General features: G+C 49.2%; 1 protein-coding gene across 1 annotated transcript; it reads right to left on the minus strand.

The window, feature by feature from the left end:
• Window positions 1-430: 430 nt before the first annotated feature.
• Window positions 431-19,127, minus strand: LOC108704178 (protein MTO1 homolog, mitochondrial). The gene is made up of 13 exons (XM_041578389.1): window positions 18,976-19,127; window positions 14,964-15,168; window positions 12,460-12,659; window positions 9,119-9,236; window positions 8,683-8,972; window positions 6,598-6,710; window positions 6,335-6,525; window positions 5,629-5,759; window positions 5,339-5,543; window positions 5,090-5,261; window positions 1,449-1,567; window positions 1,132-1,289; window positions 431-1,059 (listed from the first exon to the last, which is right to left on the minus strand). Exons 1-13 carry the CDS (start codon window positions 19,006-19,008, stop codon window positions 886-888), a joined length of 2,109 nt encoding a protein of 702 aa, XP_041434323.1. The 5' UTR covers window positions 19,009-19,127; the 3' UTR covers window positions 431-885.
• Between the last annotated feature and the right edge of the window lie 313 nt (window positions 19,128-19,440).

Below are 19,440 nucleotides of genomic sequence, written 5' to 3' on the forward strand. Positions count from 1 at the left end.
CCATTGCCCGAATGACTACTGAGAGTCATATAGTGGAGCGCTATGGGGCTCACTCTATAAGGCACAACTATGGGTACTGTAGAAGCACACTGTATCTCCCTGGGGAGAAGGGCTCACCTTGTAAGCTGAGTTCTGTAGGAACCTTAGTGGAGTCGGCTCACGGAGCAACACACGGGTCTCACTAAAAGCCCCAGTATTGAATCCATGGGGCTCAAGCTATAGGCGCACACATTAATTAGGGCTCACCAGTAAAGAAGAATGAAATGAATAATGTGAGGAGGTAATGTGCTATGTCCACCTCTGAGCAGGACAAACAAAAAACTGAGGATGGAAGGAGACACAGGAAGAGGAGGAGCCTAAAATTCATTCATTGTTTGTCCAAATTCCAGAGAGAACTTAACCCCGTACGTCCTGCACTGACAGGTAGGGCCATTGTATGCATAAACACTGATTTATTGGGGGGAATACACACAAAAGTGAAGGTACAATCACTCGTTTATTAGGGGACAAACCATTGCTCCTGGGGCCCAGCCTGTAGGGTTCCCACATTTTCTGGAATAAAAGGCCATTCCTCTATTCTTACCCTTTTTCCTATTAATAAGATTGGCATCAGTTATAGCAGCCAGGTGCAACCCCTAGTCACAGATCAACTCAGTCCTGTTCCACACGTCACCAGCCGTTGCTACCACCACATCCTTAGCAACTGGACTGGGCCCACAAACACCTTCTCTGGCTCATAGTTCCACATCCGACACCCATATTACCATGGGCAAGTGAGGAGAAACGTTCCAGAGCCCAGGACTATCCAGTGCAAATCCATGGGCTCCAGGTCTGTCCAGCAGTGCTGCTTCTGGGCTACAAGACTCTGGGCTACAGGACTCTGGGCTACAAGACTCTGGGCTCGTGGCTCCCGCCTCCAATTAAAAACTTCCTTTCAGCCTCAGAACCGACTTTGCCCACTTTCCTCCTGGGGGGTTCTTGTGTTTTGTTCCTCACATACCTGAGGAGATTCACTACAGCAGCCGGTGTCACCCCAGGGATCCGACTGGCGGCACCAATCTGGTGGGAAGAACAGAGTATTAGGGTTGCGCCAGTAATGAGCCCCCCACTAGGGACTGGACCCAATCTCACCGTTTCTGGTCTGCTCTCTGCCAACTTCTCCTGCACCTCAATAGACAGGGAGGCATCCAGGCTCCTGTAATCCAGATCATGGGGCAGAACCAGGGACTCGTCCCGCTGCACCTCCAGAATCTCCTTGCGCTGCTGAGACACGTGCACCTCATACGCGGCTACAGGGGGGATACAGGCTGGTCACCCCATTATCTGACACAACTGAGGGAGGCTTACAGGCTGGCACATATATAATAAATATATACTAGATAGGAATGAAGAGTTCCCATCTTATTGGAATATAGCAATGAGGGGGTGTCACTCAGGGGGGCACTCACCTTCAATCTTTAGGCGCTGGGCAATGTCGGGCCTCTCACAGAACATTCTCAGCTGATTGGGAAACGCTCGGGAGATTGTGGGCAGGTCCATTCCCTGGTAACGAAGCAGCTCCAAGGCACTGGCGGGTTGAAGAGCAAGAGACATGGCTTCAAGCAGGGTTCCCTACACTTTCCACATAAGACACCAGAGTGACACCTTTGCAATTGGTCTTATTTCGCCTGTTCTTTTGTTCTGCAGCTGATATAATGTAAAGTGTATGTGGTTGCTAAGGGGACTGGACCAGTAGTAGAACGGAGGAGGCAATGATACAAGTGCATTACACATGCTCCCTGGTTACTAGAAGTAAGGACCACATACAGACACAATAAAGCACAAGCCTCACACAGTGTCTGCTTTTTGTTGCCTAGGTCAGCGACCCCTACTGATTCCGAATTGAGGCAGAATAGAAGAATTATTCTGAACAAATAAAAAATCAAGACCAATGGAAACGTTGCTCAGAATAGATCTATTAATAAAAAAAAGTTATCGAATGGTGAACTTCCCTTGTAATGAAGTGTGTACTGTTTGGAACCAAGGAACCCCCCAAGTGATATTTCAGGGTCTCTGGCAAAGGTGACTTATGGGGTGCACCTGTACAGCCCAACATGTGGGGCAGTAGTACATATTGTCTAGGCGGCCCTCCTGTCAGTGCAGACCAGTGGGTTATGTCCAGGTTCACCTCTGGAGGTAGGACAGAAGAATTGGTCTCTTGGCCCCTCCCTCAGGATATATAGGCTCCACCTCTGTTCCTCAGTTCTTTTGTCCTGCCTCGGAGGTGAAGGACAAACTCTTCATTCCTTTTTTTTATTCATCTTTTAGTTATTGATCCCTAGGAGGGAGGCATGGGGAGCTGTCTCTCAACGTTATTCACTGTTCCCTGTTTGTTGGCTTATAGCAGCAAGTGGAACACAAGACTATGGCAATGAAAGTTTAGTGGAGTTGTGGAGGAAGCTGTGCTGAGCTACCTACATTCCCCACACTGATTAGTGTCCCAGTTGGTATGTGGTACGGACACTATACTGGGCAATGGGGGCTGCGCTCTATTTTACAGCTGTGAAAAGAGCGCGCAACGTTGGTTTATCTTCCCAAAGTGATTCTATGACACCCAATTCCTGAGGAACAGAGTAAGTTATGGGACAAAGCACCCAAAGCCATTGCCAGACTCTCCACACATACTACACTAGCGACAGAAGGGGCATCTTTGGATAAAAAGTCATCAGTGAAAAGAGCATGTAGTAGAACTACAAAGCACTGGGCCGTCCGTGTCAGCTCAAGAGTTAGCAGCCGCCATCAGTAAGTTACAGACTTCTCTCTGCTTTATAGTGGATTCAGCCTTGGAAATGATCAGCCTCACAGCAAAGTCGGTAGCCAATTCAGTGGTAGCCAAATAAGCACAGGGGATACAGATACAGGGGGTGCCTCAAACAAATGATCACAGAAGTCACAAGAGGAAAGAGCACCTTCCTCCCACCTGGTAAGAGGGGACATAGTGATCAACCGAAGAGATTCCCTACCAGGCAAACGTGCTCCACAACTAGCCGTAAGCCCTGTTCCTTTGGTGCACCAGACTTGTGTAGCTCCAGGACAGACCAGAGTGCAACAGACAACAGTAGCAGCAGTCAAATAGACAGAGGAAAGCTGCCACTACAAAACATAACTCAGAATCACTGCCCCCACCACAACCCAATTGCCAAGGTAGGGGGTCACCTTTCCTCTCCTGTTGGAAAACCACTGTCACAGACAATAGGGTGCTGCAAATCATACAACACTTCTACCCAGACTATTTATACCATTGCTTGTTCCAACACACAAACTACAACAACTCTGCAACAAGCAGTAGTATCCCCGTGGCAAACAGGGGCCATTACAAATTAGAAGGATTGTATTCCAACCTTTTCTTGGTGGCAAAAAAGAAGAGCACACTTTGACCCCTTCTCTACTTAAAATAACTAAACAGGTTCATTCACAAGCAGAAGTTGAAGATGAAATCAATCAGGTCAGCGATAGTCTTCATGGAACCCAGATGCTTTATGAGCTCAATCGACCTGCATGACGTGTACCTCCATGTCCCATCACATCCAAGCTCACAGCCTTCCTCCAGTTTGCAGTAAGAGATCAGCACTTCCAATTTGTAGCTCTTCCCTTCAGACTCTGCACAGTGTGCACAAAAGTCCTAGCACCAATAGCGGCCCACTTGAGGACCATGGGGTCCATGTGCTACTATATCCTGACGACCTCCTTCTCAAGGCAACATCAGAAGATCAAGCAGTAGCGGATACAATAACCCTATGGGTGCTAACACAACATGGTTGGCTGCTACCCGCTCAGTGGATAGGCTTCCTGGCACTACTATTGGACTCCAAGCAACAGTACAACTGACAGGGGACAAAGTCTACACCATCATCTCCAGCACAAGACACTTTCTAGACCAAAGCAACAGCAGCAGACTGCCTTCAATTACTGGGGTTCATGGTAGCAGCGATAGAGACGATTCCCTATGCCAGATTTCATTTACGACCACAACAGAGCAACTTTCTTCAGGGCTGGAACAAAGGTCACCAAGACCTCCAGCAGAAAATCCCAATAGCACCACAAAGCAGGGCCAGCCACTCGTGGTGGACGGTTCAGGCACACCAAACTTCTGGCAGAAGCTGAGCACCACGGACTTGGGAGATCGTGACAACCGACACAAGCACATTCGAGTGGGGAGCAGTGAACCGCACCCACACTTTGCAGGGACAGTGGACTCAACAGAAGTCTCGCTTGCCAATCAATGTGCTAGAACTTTGTGCCATAGTGTTAGTCCTCCGAGGCTGGTCCAACATCCTTCAAACCAGTCCGAATTCAATCAGAGAACACAACAGAGGTGGCGTATGAACAAACAAGGAGGAACACCCTGCAAGATGAAAAAAGTCAGAATGCCATGTTCCATCAATTGCTGCAGTTTATATCCCCAAAGTCCAAAACTGGGAGGCAGATTTCCTATCACCCAAGGAGAATGGGGCCTTCATCACAAGATCTTTGCCTAAATAACCACCAGATGGGGGACACCAGACACAGACTTATTAGTGTCCAGACACAATTTCAAAGTTCCATGCTACTGCTCCAGAACCAGGGATGAAGGGGCGCAGTTCATAGATGCCCTGGTAATTCCCTGGAACTTCAAGAGAGTCTATGCCAGTGATCCGCAACATGTTGCTCTCCAACACCTCGGATGTTGCTCCCGGTGACATTAAACCAGGTGCTGATTTTTGAATTCCAGGCTGGGAGGTAAGTTTTGGTTACAAATAAAAACCAGGTGTAGTGCCAAACAGGCTGATTTTAGTATGAGGGAAAGGACTTCTCCTGCTCTACATATCTACTATGTTCCATACTCTTGACCTTCCTTCCTACTTGCCGTCTCCTCATCACCTCACCAAGCTTTGCAACAGAACTGGGGAACAGAGGTGGAGCCTATATATCCTGAGGGAGGGGCCAGGAGACCAATTCTGTCCTGCCTTCAGATCCTGGACATAACCCAAACGTCTGAACTGACACAAGGGCCTACGAGAAAAGGAAATGCCCTAATTTGGGGGATGAAACAAACCGTTCCCACAGGTACCTGAGGGTGGATCCCCGGCTGCTGCTGATGGGAACTCTGGGGATGAGCTGCTGCCATTTTGGGGGTGACAGCTGGAGGGATCTCAGTGTGGCCAGTCCCTGTGCCAGGGTGGTGTTTGTGGCATGAGCCCTCTCATAACGTTCTTGGGACACACAGCCGGCTTCCTCATACCCTGATGGTGGGGGGCAAGAAGTCACATTAATAAGAGACAGAACTAAGCCCCCATTTCTAGCCTGACCAATTGCTCACCTCTCAGGGTCAGCCGGGAGTCGGCATTGTCGGGTCTCAGGGACATTCGGAACTCAGCGCGGCTAGTGAACATGCGATATGGCTCTCTAGTTCCCTGTGTGGTTAGGTCGTCTATTAGCACCCCAATGTAGCCCTGGGTGCGGCTGATGGTAAAGGCAGGGTGGCCCTTGACTCTCAATGCAGCATTTATACCCGCCATGATTCCCTGCAACAGGGGCACAAACTGCCAGTCACAACCAAGCACATTCCTGGGGGGCACTACAGTGAATACCCCAGCCAATAACCTGTACCTGAGCTGCTGCCTCCTCATACCCCGTGGTGCCATTGATCTGCCCCGCCAGGAAAAGCCTCTGCACCAGGTAGGTCTCCAATGAACTGCACAGCTGCCGGGGGTCCAGGAAATCGTACTGTACCCCATAACCTGCAGGGGCACAAAGGCAAGTTCATAACGCTCAACACTCGCTCACTATATATATATATATATATATATATATATATATATATATATATATATATATATATATATATATATATATATATACGCACACACACGCACAGGTAGGTACCCACACACCTGCACTGACACAATATCAATACACACAGGCACGTAGGTAGGTACCCACACACCTGCACTCACAGAATGGGCTGAGGAGTATAAATAGACACAGGCAGGTGGGTAGGCACTGAAAGAATGGGCTGGGGATTATAAATAGACAAGTAGGTGAGTAGACAGGTAGGTAGGCACTGCCATTGGGCTGAGGAGTATAAATAGACAGGTAGGTGAGTAGACAGGTAGGTAGGCACTGACAATGGGCTGAGGAGTATAGACAGACAGGTAGGTGAGTAGACAGGTAGGTAGGCACTGACAATGGGCTGAGGAGTATAGACAGACAGGTAGGTGAGTAGACAGGTAGGTAGGCACTGACAATGGGCTGAGGAGTATAGACAGACAGGTAGGTGAGTAGACAGGTAGGTAGGCACACACAACAGACAGACCTGGACGTAACATGCGCACATTTTCCAGGCCAGGGATGTGACGTAAAAGCCTCTCCTGAGCCTCGGCCGGGATGGTGACGGAAAGCCCCTGGGGGTAAATGACATCACAATCTACCCCTTCAGGCTCCAGCCACACCTGGTGACTCCTCCCAGGGAAGCGCAACACCTTGGATTCAATGGATGGGCAGTACCTGGGGAGAGAGCAGCCAATGAGCAAGAAGCACTCAAGGCTCTGACCAATCAGGTGACTAATAAGGTCTCACCGGGGGCCGGCAGTGGTCTCCTGGACGTGGCTACTTAGGTGAAGGTTCTCTCGGACAATGTGCTCCACAGCAGGCGTGGTACTGGTCAGGTGACACGGGAGCTGCGTGTGAGGCTGTGGGAATGACACGCGTGTTACATATATATACAGGAACCCAAACCTACTGTGCACCCCATGGGGAGGGACTTGAGCAGTGGGGTGAGGTTGCGTGAGAATAAATAGTCATGGAAGGTGAAACAGTGGGATTTCGGGGTGCAGGAACTACTGGGGACACTTAATATCGCCTATCTTCCATCTGGCCCGATCAACTTCCAGTCTCCTCACATTCCCCTCTGGCCAATGAACTTCCAGTCTCCCCACATTCCCCTCTAGCCAATGAACTTCCAGTCTCCCCACATTCCCCTCTAGCCAATGAACTTCCAGTCTCCCCACATTCCCCTCTAGCCAATGAACTTCCAGTCTCCCCACATTCCCCTCTAGCCAATGAACTTCCAGTCTCCCCACATTCCCCTCTAGCCAATGAACTTCCAGTCTCCCCACATTTCCCCTCTAGCCAATGAACTTCCAGTCTCCCCACATTCCCCTCTAGCCAATGAACTTCCAGTCTCCCCACATTCCCCTCTGGCCAATGAACTTCCAGTCTCCCCACATTCCCCTCTAGCCAATGAACTTCCAGTCTCCCCACATTCCCCTCTAGCCAATGAACTTCCAGTCTCCGCCACATTCCCCTCTAGCCAATGAACTTCCAGTCTCCCCACATTCCCCTCTGGCCAATGAACTTCCAGTCTCCCCACATTCCCCTCTAGCCAATGAACTTCCAGTCTCCCCACATTCCTCTCTAGCCAATGAACTTCCAGTCTCCCCACATTCCCCTCTTAGCCAATGAACTTCCAGTCTCCCCACATTCCTCTCTAGCCAATGAACTTCCAGTCTCCCCACATTCCCCTCTGGCCAATGAACTTCCAGTCTCCCCACATTCCTCTCTAGCCAATGAACTTCCAGTCTCCCCACATTCCCCTTCTAGCCAATGAACTTCCAGTCTCCCCACATTCCCCTCTAGCCAATGAACTTCCAGTCTCCCCACATTCCCCTCTAGCCAATGAACTTCCAGTCTCCCCACATTCCCCTCTAGCCAATGAACTTCCAGTCTCCCCACATTCCTCTCTAGCCAATGAACTTCCAGTCTCCCCACATTCCCCTCTGGCCAATGAACTTCCAGTCTCCCCACATTCCCCTCTAGCCAATGAACTTCCAGTCTCCCCACATTCCCCTCTAGCCAATGAACTTCCAGTCTCCCCACATTCCCTCTAGCCAATGAACTTCCAGTCTCCCCACATTCCCCTCTAGCCAATGAACTTCCAGTCTCCCCACATTCCCCTCTAGCCAATGAACTTCCAGTCTCCCCACATTCCCCTCTGGCCAATGAACTTCCAGTCTCCCCACATTCCCCTCTAGCCAATGAACTTCCAGTCTCCCCACATTCCCCTCTAGCCAATGAACTTCCAGTCTCCCCACATTCCCCACTAGCCAATGAACTTCCAGTCTCCCCACATTCCCCTCTGGCCAATGAACTTCCAGTCTCCCCACATTCCCCTCTAGCCAATGAACTTCCAGTCTCCCCACATTCCCCTCTAGCCAATGAACTTCCAGTCTCCCCACATTCCCCTCTAGCCAATGAACTTCCAGTCTCCCACATTCCTCTCTAGCCAATGAACTTCCAGTCTCCCCACATTCCCTCTAGCCAATGAACTTCCAGTCTCCCCACATTCCTCTCTAGCCAATGAACTTCCAGTCTCCCCACATTCCCCTCTGGCCAATGAACTTCCAGTCTCCCCACATTCCCCTCTGGCCAATGAACTTCCAGTCTCCCCACATTCCCCTCTAGCCAATGAACTTCCAGTCTCCCCACATTCCCCTCTAGCCAATGAACTTCCAGTCTCCCCACATTCCTCTCTAGCCAATGAACTTCCAGTCTCCCCACATTCCCCTCTGGCCAATGAACTTCCAGTCTCCCCACATTCCTCTCTAGCCAATGAACTTCCAGTCTCCCCACATTCCTCTCTAGCCAATGAACGACTCACTGTACCTGGATCCAGACCTTGTCACTCATGAAGCTGAACGGAACTGGGGGATTATCAGCCTCGTGCCTCTCCACAACATCGAAATTCACAGAGTCCTTGGCAATACGAGGAGGGGTTCCAGTCTTTAGTCGCCCCACCGTGAACCCCAAATTATCCAATGTCTGTGCCAGACCTACGGCCGGCTCCTCCCCCCAGCGTCCTGCTGGCCGCTCCTCCATTCCAATCCTCATGGTTCCCCGCAGGAAAGTGCCATTGGTCAGAATCACACTGCTTGCCAACACCGGCCTGCCATCTCCTGAATAACAAGTGGCAAAATGGGTCATACCCTCGGGCACCCAACTGGGCCCTAATCCTGTGTACTGCACCCCAACATTAGCACCATTCACCCACACAGACCCGGAACACTTACTGGGTCTTTAACAAAACCTGGGAGCTTCTCACCTAAAATGACTCCTTTGACCTGACATTTCCCAGGAAGACTGGGGTCCGGTGTCTCTAAAATCAGATCTTCAACAGACGCCTCCATCACGGTCAGACGAGGGGTCCCCAGGATTTCCTTCTGCAAATACAAGAGCCACAATGCTGAGCACTTCCTCCCCCCATACACTCACCTACCTGCATATTCACTCCCTCCTCCATACACTCACTTACCTGCATATTCACTCCCTCCCTCCATACACTCACTTACCTGCATATTCACTCCCTCCTCCATACACTCACTTACCTGCATATTCACTCCCTCCCTCCATACACTCACTTACCTGCATATTCACTCCCTCCCTCCATACACTCACTTACCTGCATATTCACTCCCTCCTCCATACACTCACTTACCTGCATATTCACTCCCTCCCTCCATACACTCACTTACCTGCATATTCACTCCCTCCCTCCATACACTCACTTACCTGCATATTCACTCCCTCCATACACTCACTTACCTGCATATTCACTCCCTCCCCCATACACTCACTTACCTGCATATTCACTCCCTCCCCCATACACTCACTTACCTGCATATTCACTCCCTCCTCCATACACTCACTTACCTGCATATTCACTCCCTCCCCCATACACTCACTTACCTGCATATTCACTCCCTCCCCCATACACTCACTTACCTGCATATTCACTCCCTCCTCCATACACTCACTTACCTGCATATTCACTCCCTCCCTCCATACACTCACTTACCTGCATATTCACTCCCTCCCTCCATACACTCACTTACCTGCATATTCACTCCCTCCTCCATACACTCACTTACCTGCATATTCACTCCCTCCCTCCATACACTCACTTACCTGCATATTCACCTCCTCCCCCATACACTCACTTACTCATCACTCCTCCCCCATACACTCACTTACCTGCATATTCACTCCCTCCTCCATACACTCACTTACCTGCATATTCACTCCCTCCTCCATACACTCACTTACCTGCATATTCACTCCCTCCCCCATACACTCACTTACCTGCATATTCACTCCCTCCTCATACACTCACTTACCTGCATATTCACTCCCTCCCCCATACACTCACTTACCTGCATATTCACTCCCGCCCATACACTCACTTACCTGCATATTCACTCCCTCCTCCATACACTCACTTACCTGCATATTCACTCCCTGCCCCCATACACTCACTTACCTGCATATTCACTCCCTCCTCCATACACTCACTTACCTGCATATTCACTCCCGCCCCATACACTCACTTACCTGCATATTCACTCCCTCCTCCATACACTCACTTACCTGCATATTCACTCCCTCCCCCATACACTCACTTACCTGCATATTCACTCCCTCCTCCATACACTCACTTACCTGCATATTCACTCCCCCCAACACTCACTTACCTGCATATTCACTCCCTCCATACACTCACTACCTCATATTCACTCCCCATACACTACTTACCTGCATATTCACTCCCCCCCCATACACTCACTTACCTCTATTCACTCCCCCCATCATCACTTACTCCTCCCTCACTCACTTACCTGCATATTCACTCCCTCCTCCATACACTCACTTACCTGCATATTCACTCCCTCCCCCATACACTCACTTACCTGCATATTCACTCCCTCCCCATACACTCACTTACTCATTTCACTCCCTCCCCTCCCATACTCAATTCACTCTCCCCCTCACATTCACTCTCCCCATACACTCCTTACTCATATTCACTCCTTACCTGCATATTCACTCCCCCCCATACACTCACTTACCTGCATATTCCTCCCCCCCATACACTCACTTACCTGCATATTCACTCCCTCCCCATACACTCATTACCTGCATATTCACTCCCCCCCCATACACTCACTTACCTGCATATTCACTCCCTCCTCCATACACACTTACCTGCATATTCACTCCCCCCCATACATCACTTACCTGCATATTCATCCCTCCTCCATACACTCACTTACCTGCATATTCACTCCCTCCCCCATACACTCACTTACCTGCATATTCACTCCCTCCTCCATAACACTTACTTCATATTCACTCCCTCCCCCCACTACCTCATTCCTCCCTCACTCCTCCTGCATACACTCCTTCCTCATATCATCCCTCCTCATTCACTCCTCCCTACTCACTTACCTGCAATATCACTCCCTCCATACACTCACTTACTCATTCACTCCCTCCCCATACACTCACTTACCTGCATATTCACTCCCTCCCCATACACTCACTTACCTGCATATTCACTCCCTCCCCATACACTCACTTACCTGCATATTCACTCCTCCCCCATACACTCACTTACCTGCATATTCACTCCTCCCCATACACTCACTTACCTGCATATTCTCCCCCCCCATACCTCACTTACCTGCATATTCACTCCTCCTCCATACCACTCACTTACCTGCATATTCACTCCCTCCCCCATACACTCACTTACCTGCATATTCACTCCCTCCTCCATACACTCACTTACCTGCATATTCACTCCCTCCCTCCATACACTCACTTACCTGCATATTCACTCCCTCCTCCATACACTCACTTACCTGCATATTCACTCCCTCCTCCATACACTCACTTACCTGCATATTCACTCCTCCTCCATACACTCACTTACCTGCATATTCACTCCCTCCCCCATACACTCACTTACCTGCATATTCACTCCCTCCTCCATACACTCACTACCTGCATATTCACTCCCTCCCCCATACACTCACTTACCTGCATATTCACTCCCTCCCCATACACTCACTTACCTGCATATTCACTCCCTCCTCCATCACTCACTTACCTTTGCATATTCACTTCCCCCCCATACACTCACTTACCTGCATATTCACTCCTCCCTCCATACACTCACTTACCTGCATATCACTCCTCCCCATACACTCACTTACCTGCATATTCACTCCCTCCCCCATACACTCACTTACCTGCATATTCACTCCCTCCTCCATACACTCACTTACCTGCATATTCACTCCCTCCCCCATACACTCACTTACCTGCATATTCACTCCCTCCCTCCATACACTCACTTACCTGCATATTCACTCCCTCCCCCATACACTCACTTACCTGCATATTCCCTCCCTCCTCCATACACTCACTTAGCTGCATATTCACTCCCTCCCCCATACACTCACTTACCTGCATATTCACTCCCTCCCCCATACACTCACTTACCTGCATATTCACTCCCTCCATACACTCACTTACCTGCATATTCACTCCCTCCCCCATACACTCACTTACCTGAATATTCACTCCCTCCATACACTCACTTACCTGCATATTGCGCCTGTACAATTCCCTGTCTATCTGAGCGCGCAGCCCCCACACAGCCGGCCCTTTGCAGCGATTTAGGACCTTGTAGTGAATGCCCGACAGGTCACAAATGCGGCCACAGAGACCATCGAGTGCATCAATCTCCCGCATGAGGTGCCCCTTGCCAATGCCCCCAAATGAGGGGTTACACGACATCTGGCCTGGCACAGGGATAGACATTTTATATCCATCAGTGGATGGGTACAATATAGAGACAGTAGTGTGTGGGTGGGTACAATATAGAGACAGTAGTGAGTGGGTGGGTACAATAAAGAGACAGTAGTGAGTGGGTGGGTACAATAAAGAGACAGTAGTGAGTGGGTACAATATAGAGACAGTAGTGAGTGGGTGGGTACAATATAGAGACAGTAGTGAGTGGGTACAATATAGAGACAGTAGTGAGTGGGTGGGTACAATATAGAGACAGTAGTGAGTGAGTGGGTACAATATAGAGACAGTAGTGAGTGGGTGAGTGGGTACAATAAAGAGACAGTAGTGAGTGGGTGGGTACAATAAAGAGACAGTAGTGAGTGGGTGGGTACAATAAAGAGACAGTAGTGAGTGGGTGGGTACAATATAGAGACAGTAGTGAGTGGGTGGGTACAATAAAGAGACAGTAGTGAGTGGGTGGGTACAGTATAGAGGCAGTAGTGAGTGGGTACAATATAGAGCCAGTAGTAAGTGGGTGGGTACAATAAAGAGACAGTAGTGAGTGGGTGGGTACAATATAGAGACAGTAGTGAGTGGGTGGGTACAATATAGAGACAGTAGTGAGTGGGTGGGTACAATATAGAGACAGTAGTGAGTGAGTGAGTGGGTACAATATAGAGACAGTAGTGAGTGGGTACAATATAGAGACAGTAGTGAGTGGGTACAATATAGAGACAGTAGTGAGTGGGTACAATATAGAGACAGTAGCGAGTGAGTGAGTGGGTATAATATAGAGACAGTAGTGAGTGGGTACAATATAGAGACAGTAGTGAGTGGGTACAATATAGAGACAGTAGTGAGTGAGTGGGTACAATATAGAGACAGTAGTGAGTGGGTGGGTACAATATAGAGACAGTAGCGAGTGAGTGAATGGGTACAATATAGAGACAGTAGTGAGTGGGTACAATATAGAGACAGTAGTGAGTGAGTGGGTAAAATAAAGAGACAGTAGTGAGTGAGTGGGTACAGTATAGAGACAGAAGTGAGTGGGTGGGTACAATATAGAGACAGTAGTGAGTGGGTGAGTGGGTACAATATAGAGACAGTAGTGAGTGAGTGGGTACAATATAGAGACAGTAGTGAGTGAGTGAATGGGTACAATATAGAGACAGTAGTGAGTGGGTGAGTGGGTACAATATAGAGACAGTAGTGAGTGGGTGAGTGGGTACAATATAGAGACAGTAGTGAGTGAGTGGGTACAATAAAGAGACAGTAGTGAGTGAGTGGGTACAGTATAGAGACAGTAGTGAGTGGGTGGGTACAATATAGAGACAGTAGTGAGTGGGTGAGTGGGTACAATATAGAGACAGTAGTGAGTGAGTGGGTACAATAAAGAGACAGTAGTGAGTGAGTGGGTACAATAAAGAGACAGTAGTGAGTGGGTGGGTACAATATAGAGACAGTAGTGAGTGGGTGGGTACAATATAGAGACAGTAGTGAGTGGGTGGGTACAATATAAAGACAGTAGTGAGTGGGTGAGTGGGTACAATATAGAGACAGTAGTGAGTGGGTACAATATAGAGACAGTAGTGAGTGAGTGAGTGGGTACAATATAGAGACAGTAGTGAGTGAGTGGGTACAATATAGAGACAGTAGTGAGTGAGTGGGTACAATATAGAGACAGTAGTGAGTGAGTGAGTGGGTACAATATAGAGACAGTAGTGAGTGAGTGGGTACAATATAGAGACAGTAGTGAGTGGGTGGGTACAATATAGAGACAGTAGTGAGTGGGTGGGTACAATATAGAGACAGTAGTGAGTGGGTGAGTGGGTACAATATAGAGACAGTAGTGAGTGAGTGGGTACAATATAGAGACAGTAGTGAGTGAGTGAGTGGGTACAATATAGAGACAGTAGTGAGTGGGTGGGTACAATAAAGAGACAGTAGTGAGTGAGTGGGTACAATATAGAGACAGTAGTGAGTGAGTGGGTACAATATAGAGACAGTAGTGAGTGGGTGGGTACAATATAGAGACAGTAGTGAGTGGGTGGGTACAATAAAGAGACAGTAGTGAGTGAGTGGGTACAATATAGAGACAGTAGTGAGTGGGTGGGTACAATATAGAGACAGTAGTGAGTGGGTGGGTACAATAAAGAGACAGTAGTGAGTGGGTGGGTACAATATAGAGACAGTAGTGAGTGGGTGGGTACAATATAGAGACAGTAGTGAGTGGGTGGGTACAATATAAAGACAGTAGTGAGTGGGTGGGTACAATAAAGAGACAGTAGTGAGTGGGTGGGTACAATAGATCTCACCTATAGTATCCAGTCTGTGGGTGATGAGCAGGGTGTGGGCACCAGTCCTGGCGGCAGCAGCAGCAGCTTCAGTCCCTGCGTGCCCTCCCCCAACAACCAGCACATGGTAATGAGGGGCACGGGCATGTCTGGGGGGGTGGCACAGAGAGCGACTGGGGATCGGTACTTGGGAGAGGGCACAGCGGGCACCGTGGGAAAGGATCATCTACATAAGAAATGGCTTTGGTAGAAGTGAAAAGAATACGAAGCAGAGGGCATTCTGGGGCAAATAGAAAAATAATCTAGAAGCAGGAGGACGGGCCGCTGGGGGCAACTGGAGGCAGAAGTCAGTCAGTCAGTCAGTCAGTCAGTCAGTCAGTGAGTCAGTCAGTGAGTCAGTCAGTCAGTCAGTCAGTCAGTCAGTCAGTCAGTAGTCAGTCAGTGAGTCAGTCAGTCAGTCAGTCAGTCAGTCAGTCAGTGAGTCAGTCAGTCAGTCAGTGAGTCAGTCAGTCAGTCAGTCAGTGGTCAGTCAGTGAGTCAGTGAGTCAGTCAGTCAGTCAGTCAGTCAGTCAGTCAGTCAGTCAGTCAGTCAGTCAGTGAGTCAGTCAGTGAGTCAGTCAGTCAGTCAGTCAGTCAGTGAGTCAGTCAGTGAGTCAGTGTCAGTGAGTCAGTGAGTCAGTAGTAGTCAGGTCAGGTCAGTTCAGTCAGTGTAGTCAGTCAGTGAGTCAGTCAGTCATGAGTCAGTCAGTGAGTCAGTCAGTCAGTCAGTCAGTGAGTCAGTCAGTCAGTCAGTGTCCAGTAGTCAGTCAGTGAGTCATGGAGTCAGTGAGTCAGTCAGTCAGTCAGTCAGTCAGTCAGTCAGTCAGTCAGTCAGTCAGTCAGTCAGTCAGTCAGTCAGTCAGTCAGTGAGTCAGTCAGTCAGTCAGTCAGTCAGTCAGTCAGTCAGTCAGTCAGTGAGTCAGTCAGTCAGTCAGTCAGTGAGTCAGTCAGTGAGTCAGTCAGTGAGTCAGTCAGTCAGTGAGTCAGTCAGTGAGTCAGTCAGTGAGTCAGTCAGTCAGTCAGTGAGTCAGTGAGTCAGTCAGTCAGTGAGTCAGTCAGTCAGTGAGTCAGGTCAGTGAGTCAGATCAGTCAGTCAGTCAGTCAGTGAGTCAGTCAGTCATCAGTAGTCAGTCAGTCAGTGAGTCAGTCAGTCAGTCAGTCAGTGAGTCAGTCAGTCAGTCAGTCAGTCAGTGAGTCAGTGAGTCAGTCAGTCAGTGAGTCAGTGAGTCAGTCAGTCAGTCAGTCAGTCAGTCAGTCAGTGAGTCAGTCAGTGAGTCAGTCAGTCAGTCAGTCAGTCAGTCAGTCAGTGAGTCAGTCAGTCAGTGAGTCAGTCAGTCAGTGAGTCAGTCAGTGAGTCAGTCAGTCAGTGATGTCAGTCAGTAGTCAGTCAGTGAGTCAGTCAGTGTCAGTGCAGTCAGTCAGTCAGTGTCAGTCAGTCAGTCAGTCAGTGAGTCAGTCAGTGAGTCAGTCGAGTCAGTGAGTCAGTCAGTGAGTCAGTCAGTCAGTGAGTCAGTCAGTCAGTGAGTCAGTCAGTCAGTCAGTCAGTCAGTCAGTGAGTCAGTCAGTCAGTCAGTCAGTCAGTGAGTCAGTCAGTCAGTGAGTCAGTCAGTCAGTCAGTCAGTCAGTCAGGAGATCAGTAGTCGCAGTCATCAGTGAGTCAGTAGTATCAGTAGTCAGTCAGTGAGTCAGTCAGTCAGTGAGTCAGTAGTCAGTGAGTCAGTAGTCAGTAGTCAGTCAGTCAGTCAGTCAGTTCAGTGAGCTAGTGAGTCGTCAGTCATCAGTCAGTCAGTAGTCAGTAGTCAGTCAGTCAGGTCAGTAGTCAGTGAGTCAGTCAGTGAGTCAGTCAGTAGTAGTCAGTGAGTCGTAGTCAGTAGCATCAGTAGTCAGTCGTCAGTAGTCAGTCGTGAGTCAGTAGTCAGTCAGTCAGTGAGTCAGTAGTCAGTCAGTCAGTGAGTCAGTAGTCAGTCAGTCAGTGAGTCAGTAGGAGTCAGTCAGTGAGTCAGTAGTCAGTAGTAGTGAGTCAGTCTCAGTGAGTCAGTATCAGTCAGTAGTGAGTCAGTGAGTCAGTCAGTGCAGTGGCAGTCAGTAGTGAGTCAGTCAGTGAGTCTCGTAGTCGTAGTCAGTCAGTCAGTGAAGTCAGTCAGTCAGTAGTCAGTGAGTCAGTGTAGTCAGTCAGTAGTCAGTGAGTCAGTCAGTCAGTGCAGTCAGTAGTCAGTCAGTGATGTCAGTCAGTCAGTGAGTCAGTCAGTCAGTCAGTGAGTCAGTCAGTCAGTCAGTCAGTGAGAGTCAGTCAGTGAGTCAGTGAGTCAGTCAGGTCAGTGAGTCAGTGAGTCAGTGATTTCAGTCGGTCAGTGAGTCAGTCAGTCAGTGAGTCAGTCAGCAGAGTCAGTGAGTCAGTGTAGTCAGTCAGTGAGTCAGTCAGTGAGTCAGTCAGTCAGTCAGGTCAGTCAGTTGAGTCAGTCAGTGAGTCAGTCAGTGAGCAGTGAGTAGTCAGTGAGTCAGTCGTCAGTAGTAGTCACAGTCAGTAGTAGTCAGTGAGTCAGTCACAGTCAGTGTCAGTAGGAGCGTGTCAGTTTACTCGGACACATGAGTCAGTGAGTCACAGTCAGTGTCAGTAGTCAGTAGTCAGTGAGTCAGTCAGTGTCAGTCAGAGTCAGTGAGTCAGTAGTCAGTAGTCAGTCAGTCAGAGTCAGTCAGTCGTCAGTAGTCAGTAGTAGTCAGTGTCATCAGTGATCAGTCAGTCAGTCGTCAGTGAGTCAGTGATCAGTGAGTCATAGTCAGTCAGTGAGTCAGTGAGTCAGTAGTCAGTGAAGTCAGTGAGTCAGTCAGGTCAGTCAGTGAGTCAGTCAGTGAGTCAGTCAGTCAGTAGTCAGTCAGTCAGTCAGTCAGTCAGTAGTCAGTGAGTCAGTCAGTCAGTCTGAGTCAGTGCAGTCAGTAGTAGTAGCAGTGAGCAGTCGGGTTGAGTAGTAGTCATCAGTGAGTCAGTCAGTCAGTGAGTCATGGCAGTAGTCAGTCAGTCATCAGTCAGTCAGTCCAGTGAGTCAGTGAGTCAGTCAGTCAGTAGATCGTCAGTGAGTCAGTCAGTCAGTGAGTCGTCAGGTCTCAGTCAGTAGTCAGTCAGTCAGTCAGTCAGTGAGTCAGTCAGTAGTCAGTCAGTGAGTCAGTCAGTCAGGTCAGTCAGTCGTCAGTGAGTCAGTAGTCAGTCAGTCAGTGAGTCAGTCAGTCAGTTCGATCAGTCAGTCAGTCAGTCAGTGTCAGTCAGTGAGTCAGTCAGTCAGTCAGTCAGTCAGTCAGCCAGTCAGTATGTCAGTGAGTCAGTCAGTGAGTCAGTCAGTCAGTACAGTCAGTTAGTAGTCAGTCAGTGAGCAGTCACATGAGTCAGTCAGTGTCAGTCAGTGAGTCGTCAGTCAGTCAGTCAGTCATAGTACAGTCATGAGTCAGTCAGTCAGTCAGTGAGTCAGTCAGTCAGTCAGTCAGTCAGTCAGTCAGTCAGTCAGTCAGTCAGTCAGTGAGTCAGTCAGTCAGTCAGTGAGTCAGTCAGTCAGTCAGTCAGTGAGTCAGTGAGTCAGTCAGTCAGTGAGTCAGTCAGTCAGTCAGTGAGTCAGTCAGTCAGTCAGTCAGTGAGTCAGTCAGTGAGTCAGTGAGTCAGTCAGTCAGTGAGTCAGTGAGTCAGTGAGTCAGTCAGTCAGTGAGTCAGTCAGTGAGTCAGTCAGTCAGTGAGTCAGTGAGTCAGTCAGTGAGTCAGTCAGTGAGTCAGTCAGTCAGTCAGTCAGTCAGTGAGTCAGTCAGTGAGTCAGTCGGCAGAGGAGAAGCCTATGAGAGGCACAAGGCGCCATTACTGAGCAGCCCACCTACTGTAACTAAGGGAACTGTTCGTTTACTCGGGACACATATGAGGCCTAAATGACTGGGTCCCCTTCAAAGTCACAATAACACCTCAGAATTAGTGGGGACCCATCGAGTGAGCTCTGTCCCGTCGTTCTACTCTTCTCACCTTTCCCCGGCGACGAGTTATGGGCGCAGCCATCTTACTATTCCTTAGCGCTACCAACGAGAGGAGGCGGCGCTCAGGCCCATACGTCACCACTTCGCTGCTCTGGAGGACTCAACGCTGCCGAGGCACTGAGAGGAGGAGTTTGCTGCTAAGCGGACTGTACCATTAGCTTCCCGCTGCGGAGGGGCGGTCCCACAGCTACTGATCTGATTGGCCGTTCGGTTACTGGCACTGCAGTTGCGTAACAGAAATGAATCAAATAAAAAATAGCTACAACTCTAAATAACGGCTAATAAGTGTCCTAAACATTTTGTTTTGTACATAACCCAAAGTGGTACCTCCTCCCCTTCTCCCTCTCACATAGTGACACTAAGTCTGTATATAATGTGTCTGTCATCTGATCCACAGAAACATTTGCCTCAGACCAGCCTGTACCCCTAATTCACTTCCCTTTCCCTCCTCTCA

Source organism: Xenopus laevis, chromosome 9_10S (assembly GCF_017654675.1).
Source record: "Xenopus laevis strain J_2021 chromosome 9_10S, Xenopus_laevis_v10.1, whole genome shotgun sequence".
NCBI lineage: Eukaryota > Metazoa > Chordata > Amphibia > Anura > Pipidae > Xenopus > Xenopus laevis.

Bases quoted from the DNA above. Each gene is read 5' to 3' on its own strand.
- LOC108704178 (XM_041578389.1), bottom strand. From the start codon at position 19,008: ATGGCTGCGCCCATAACTCGTCGCCGGGGAAAG. The intron at 12,660-14,963 runs GTGAGATCTATT...TCCCTGTGCCAG, and splicing joins CCACAGACTGGATACTATAG to GCCAGATGTCGTGTAACCCC. The intron at 5,262-5,338 runs GTGAGCAATTGG...CCCCACCATCAG, and splicing joins CTCCCGGCTGACCCTGAGAG to GGTATGAGGAAGCCGGCTGT.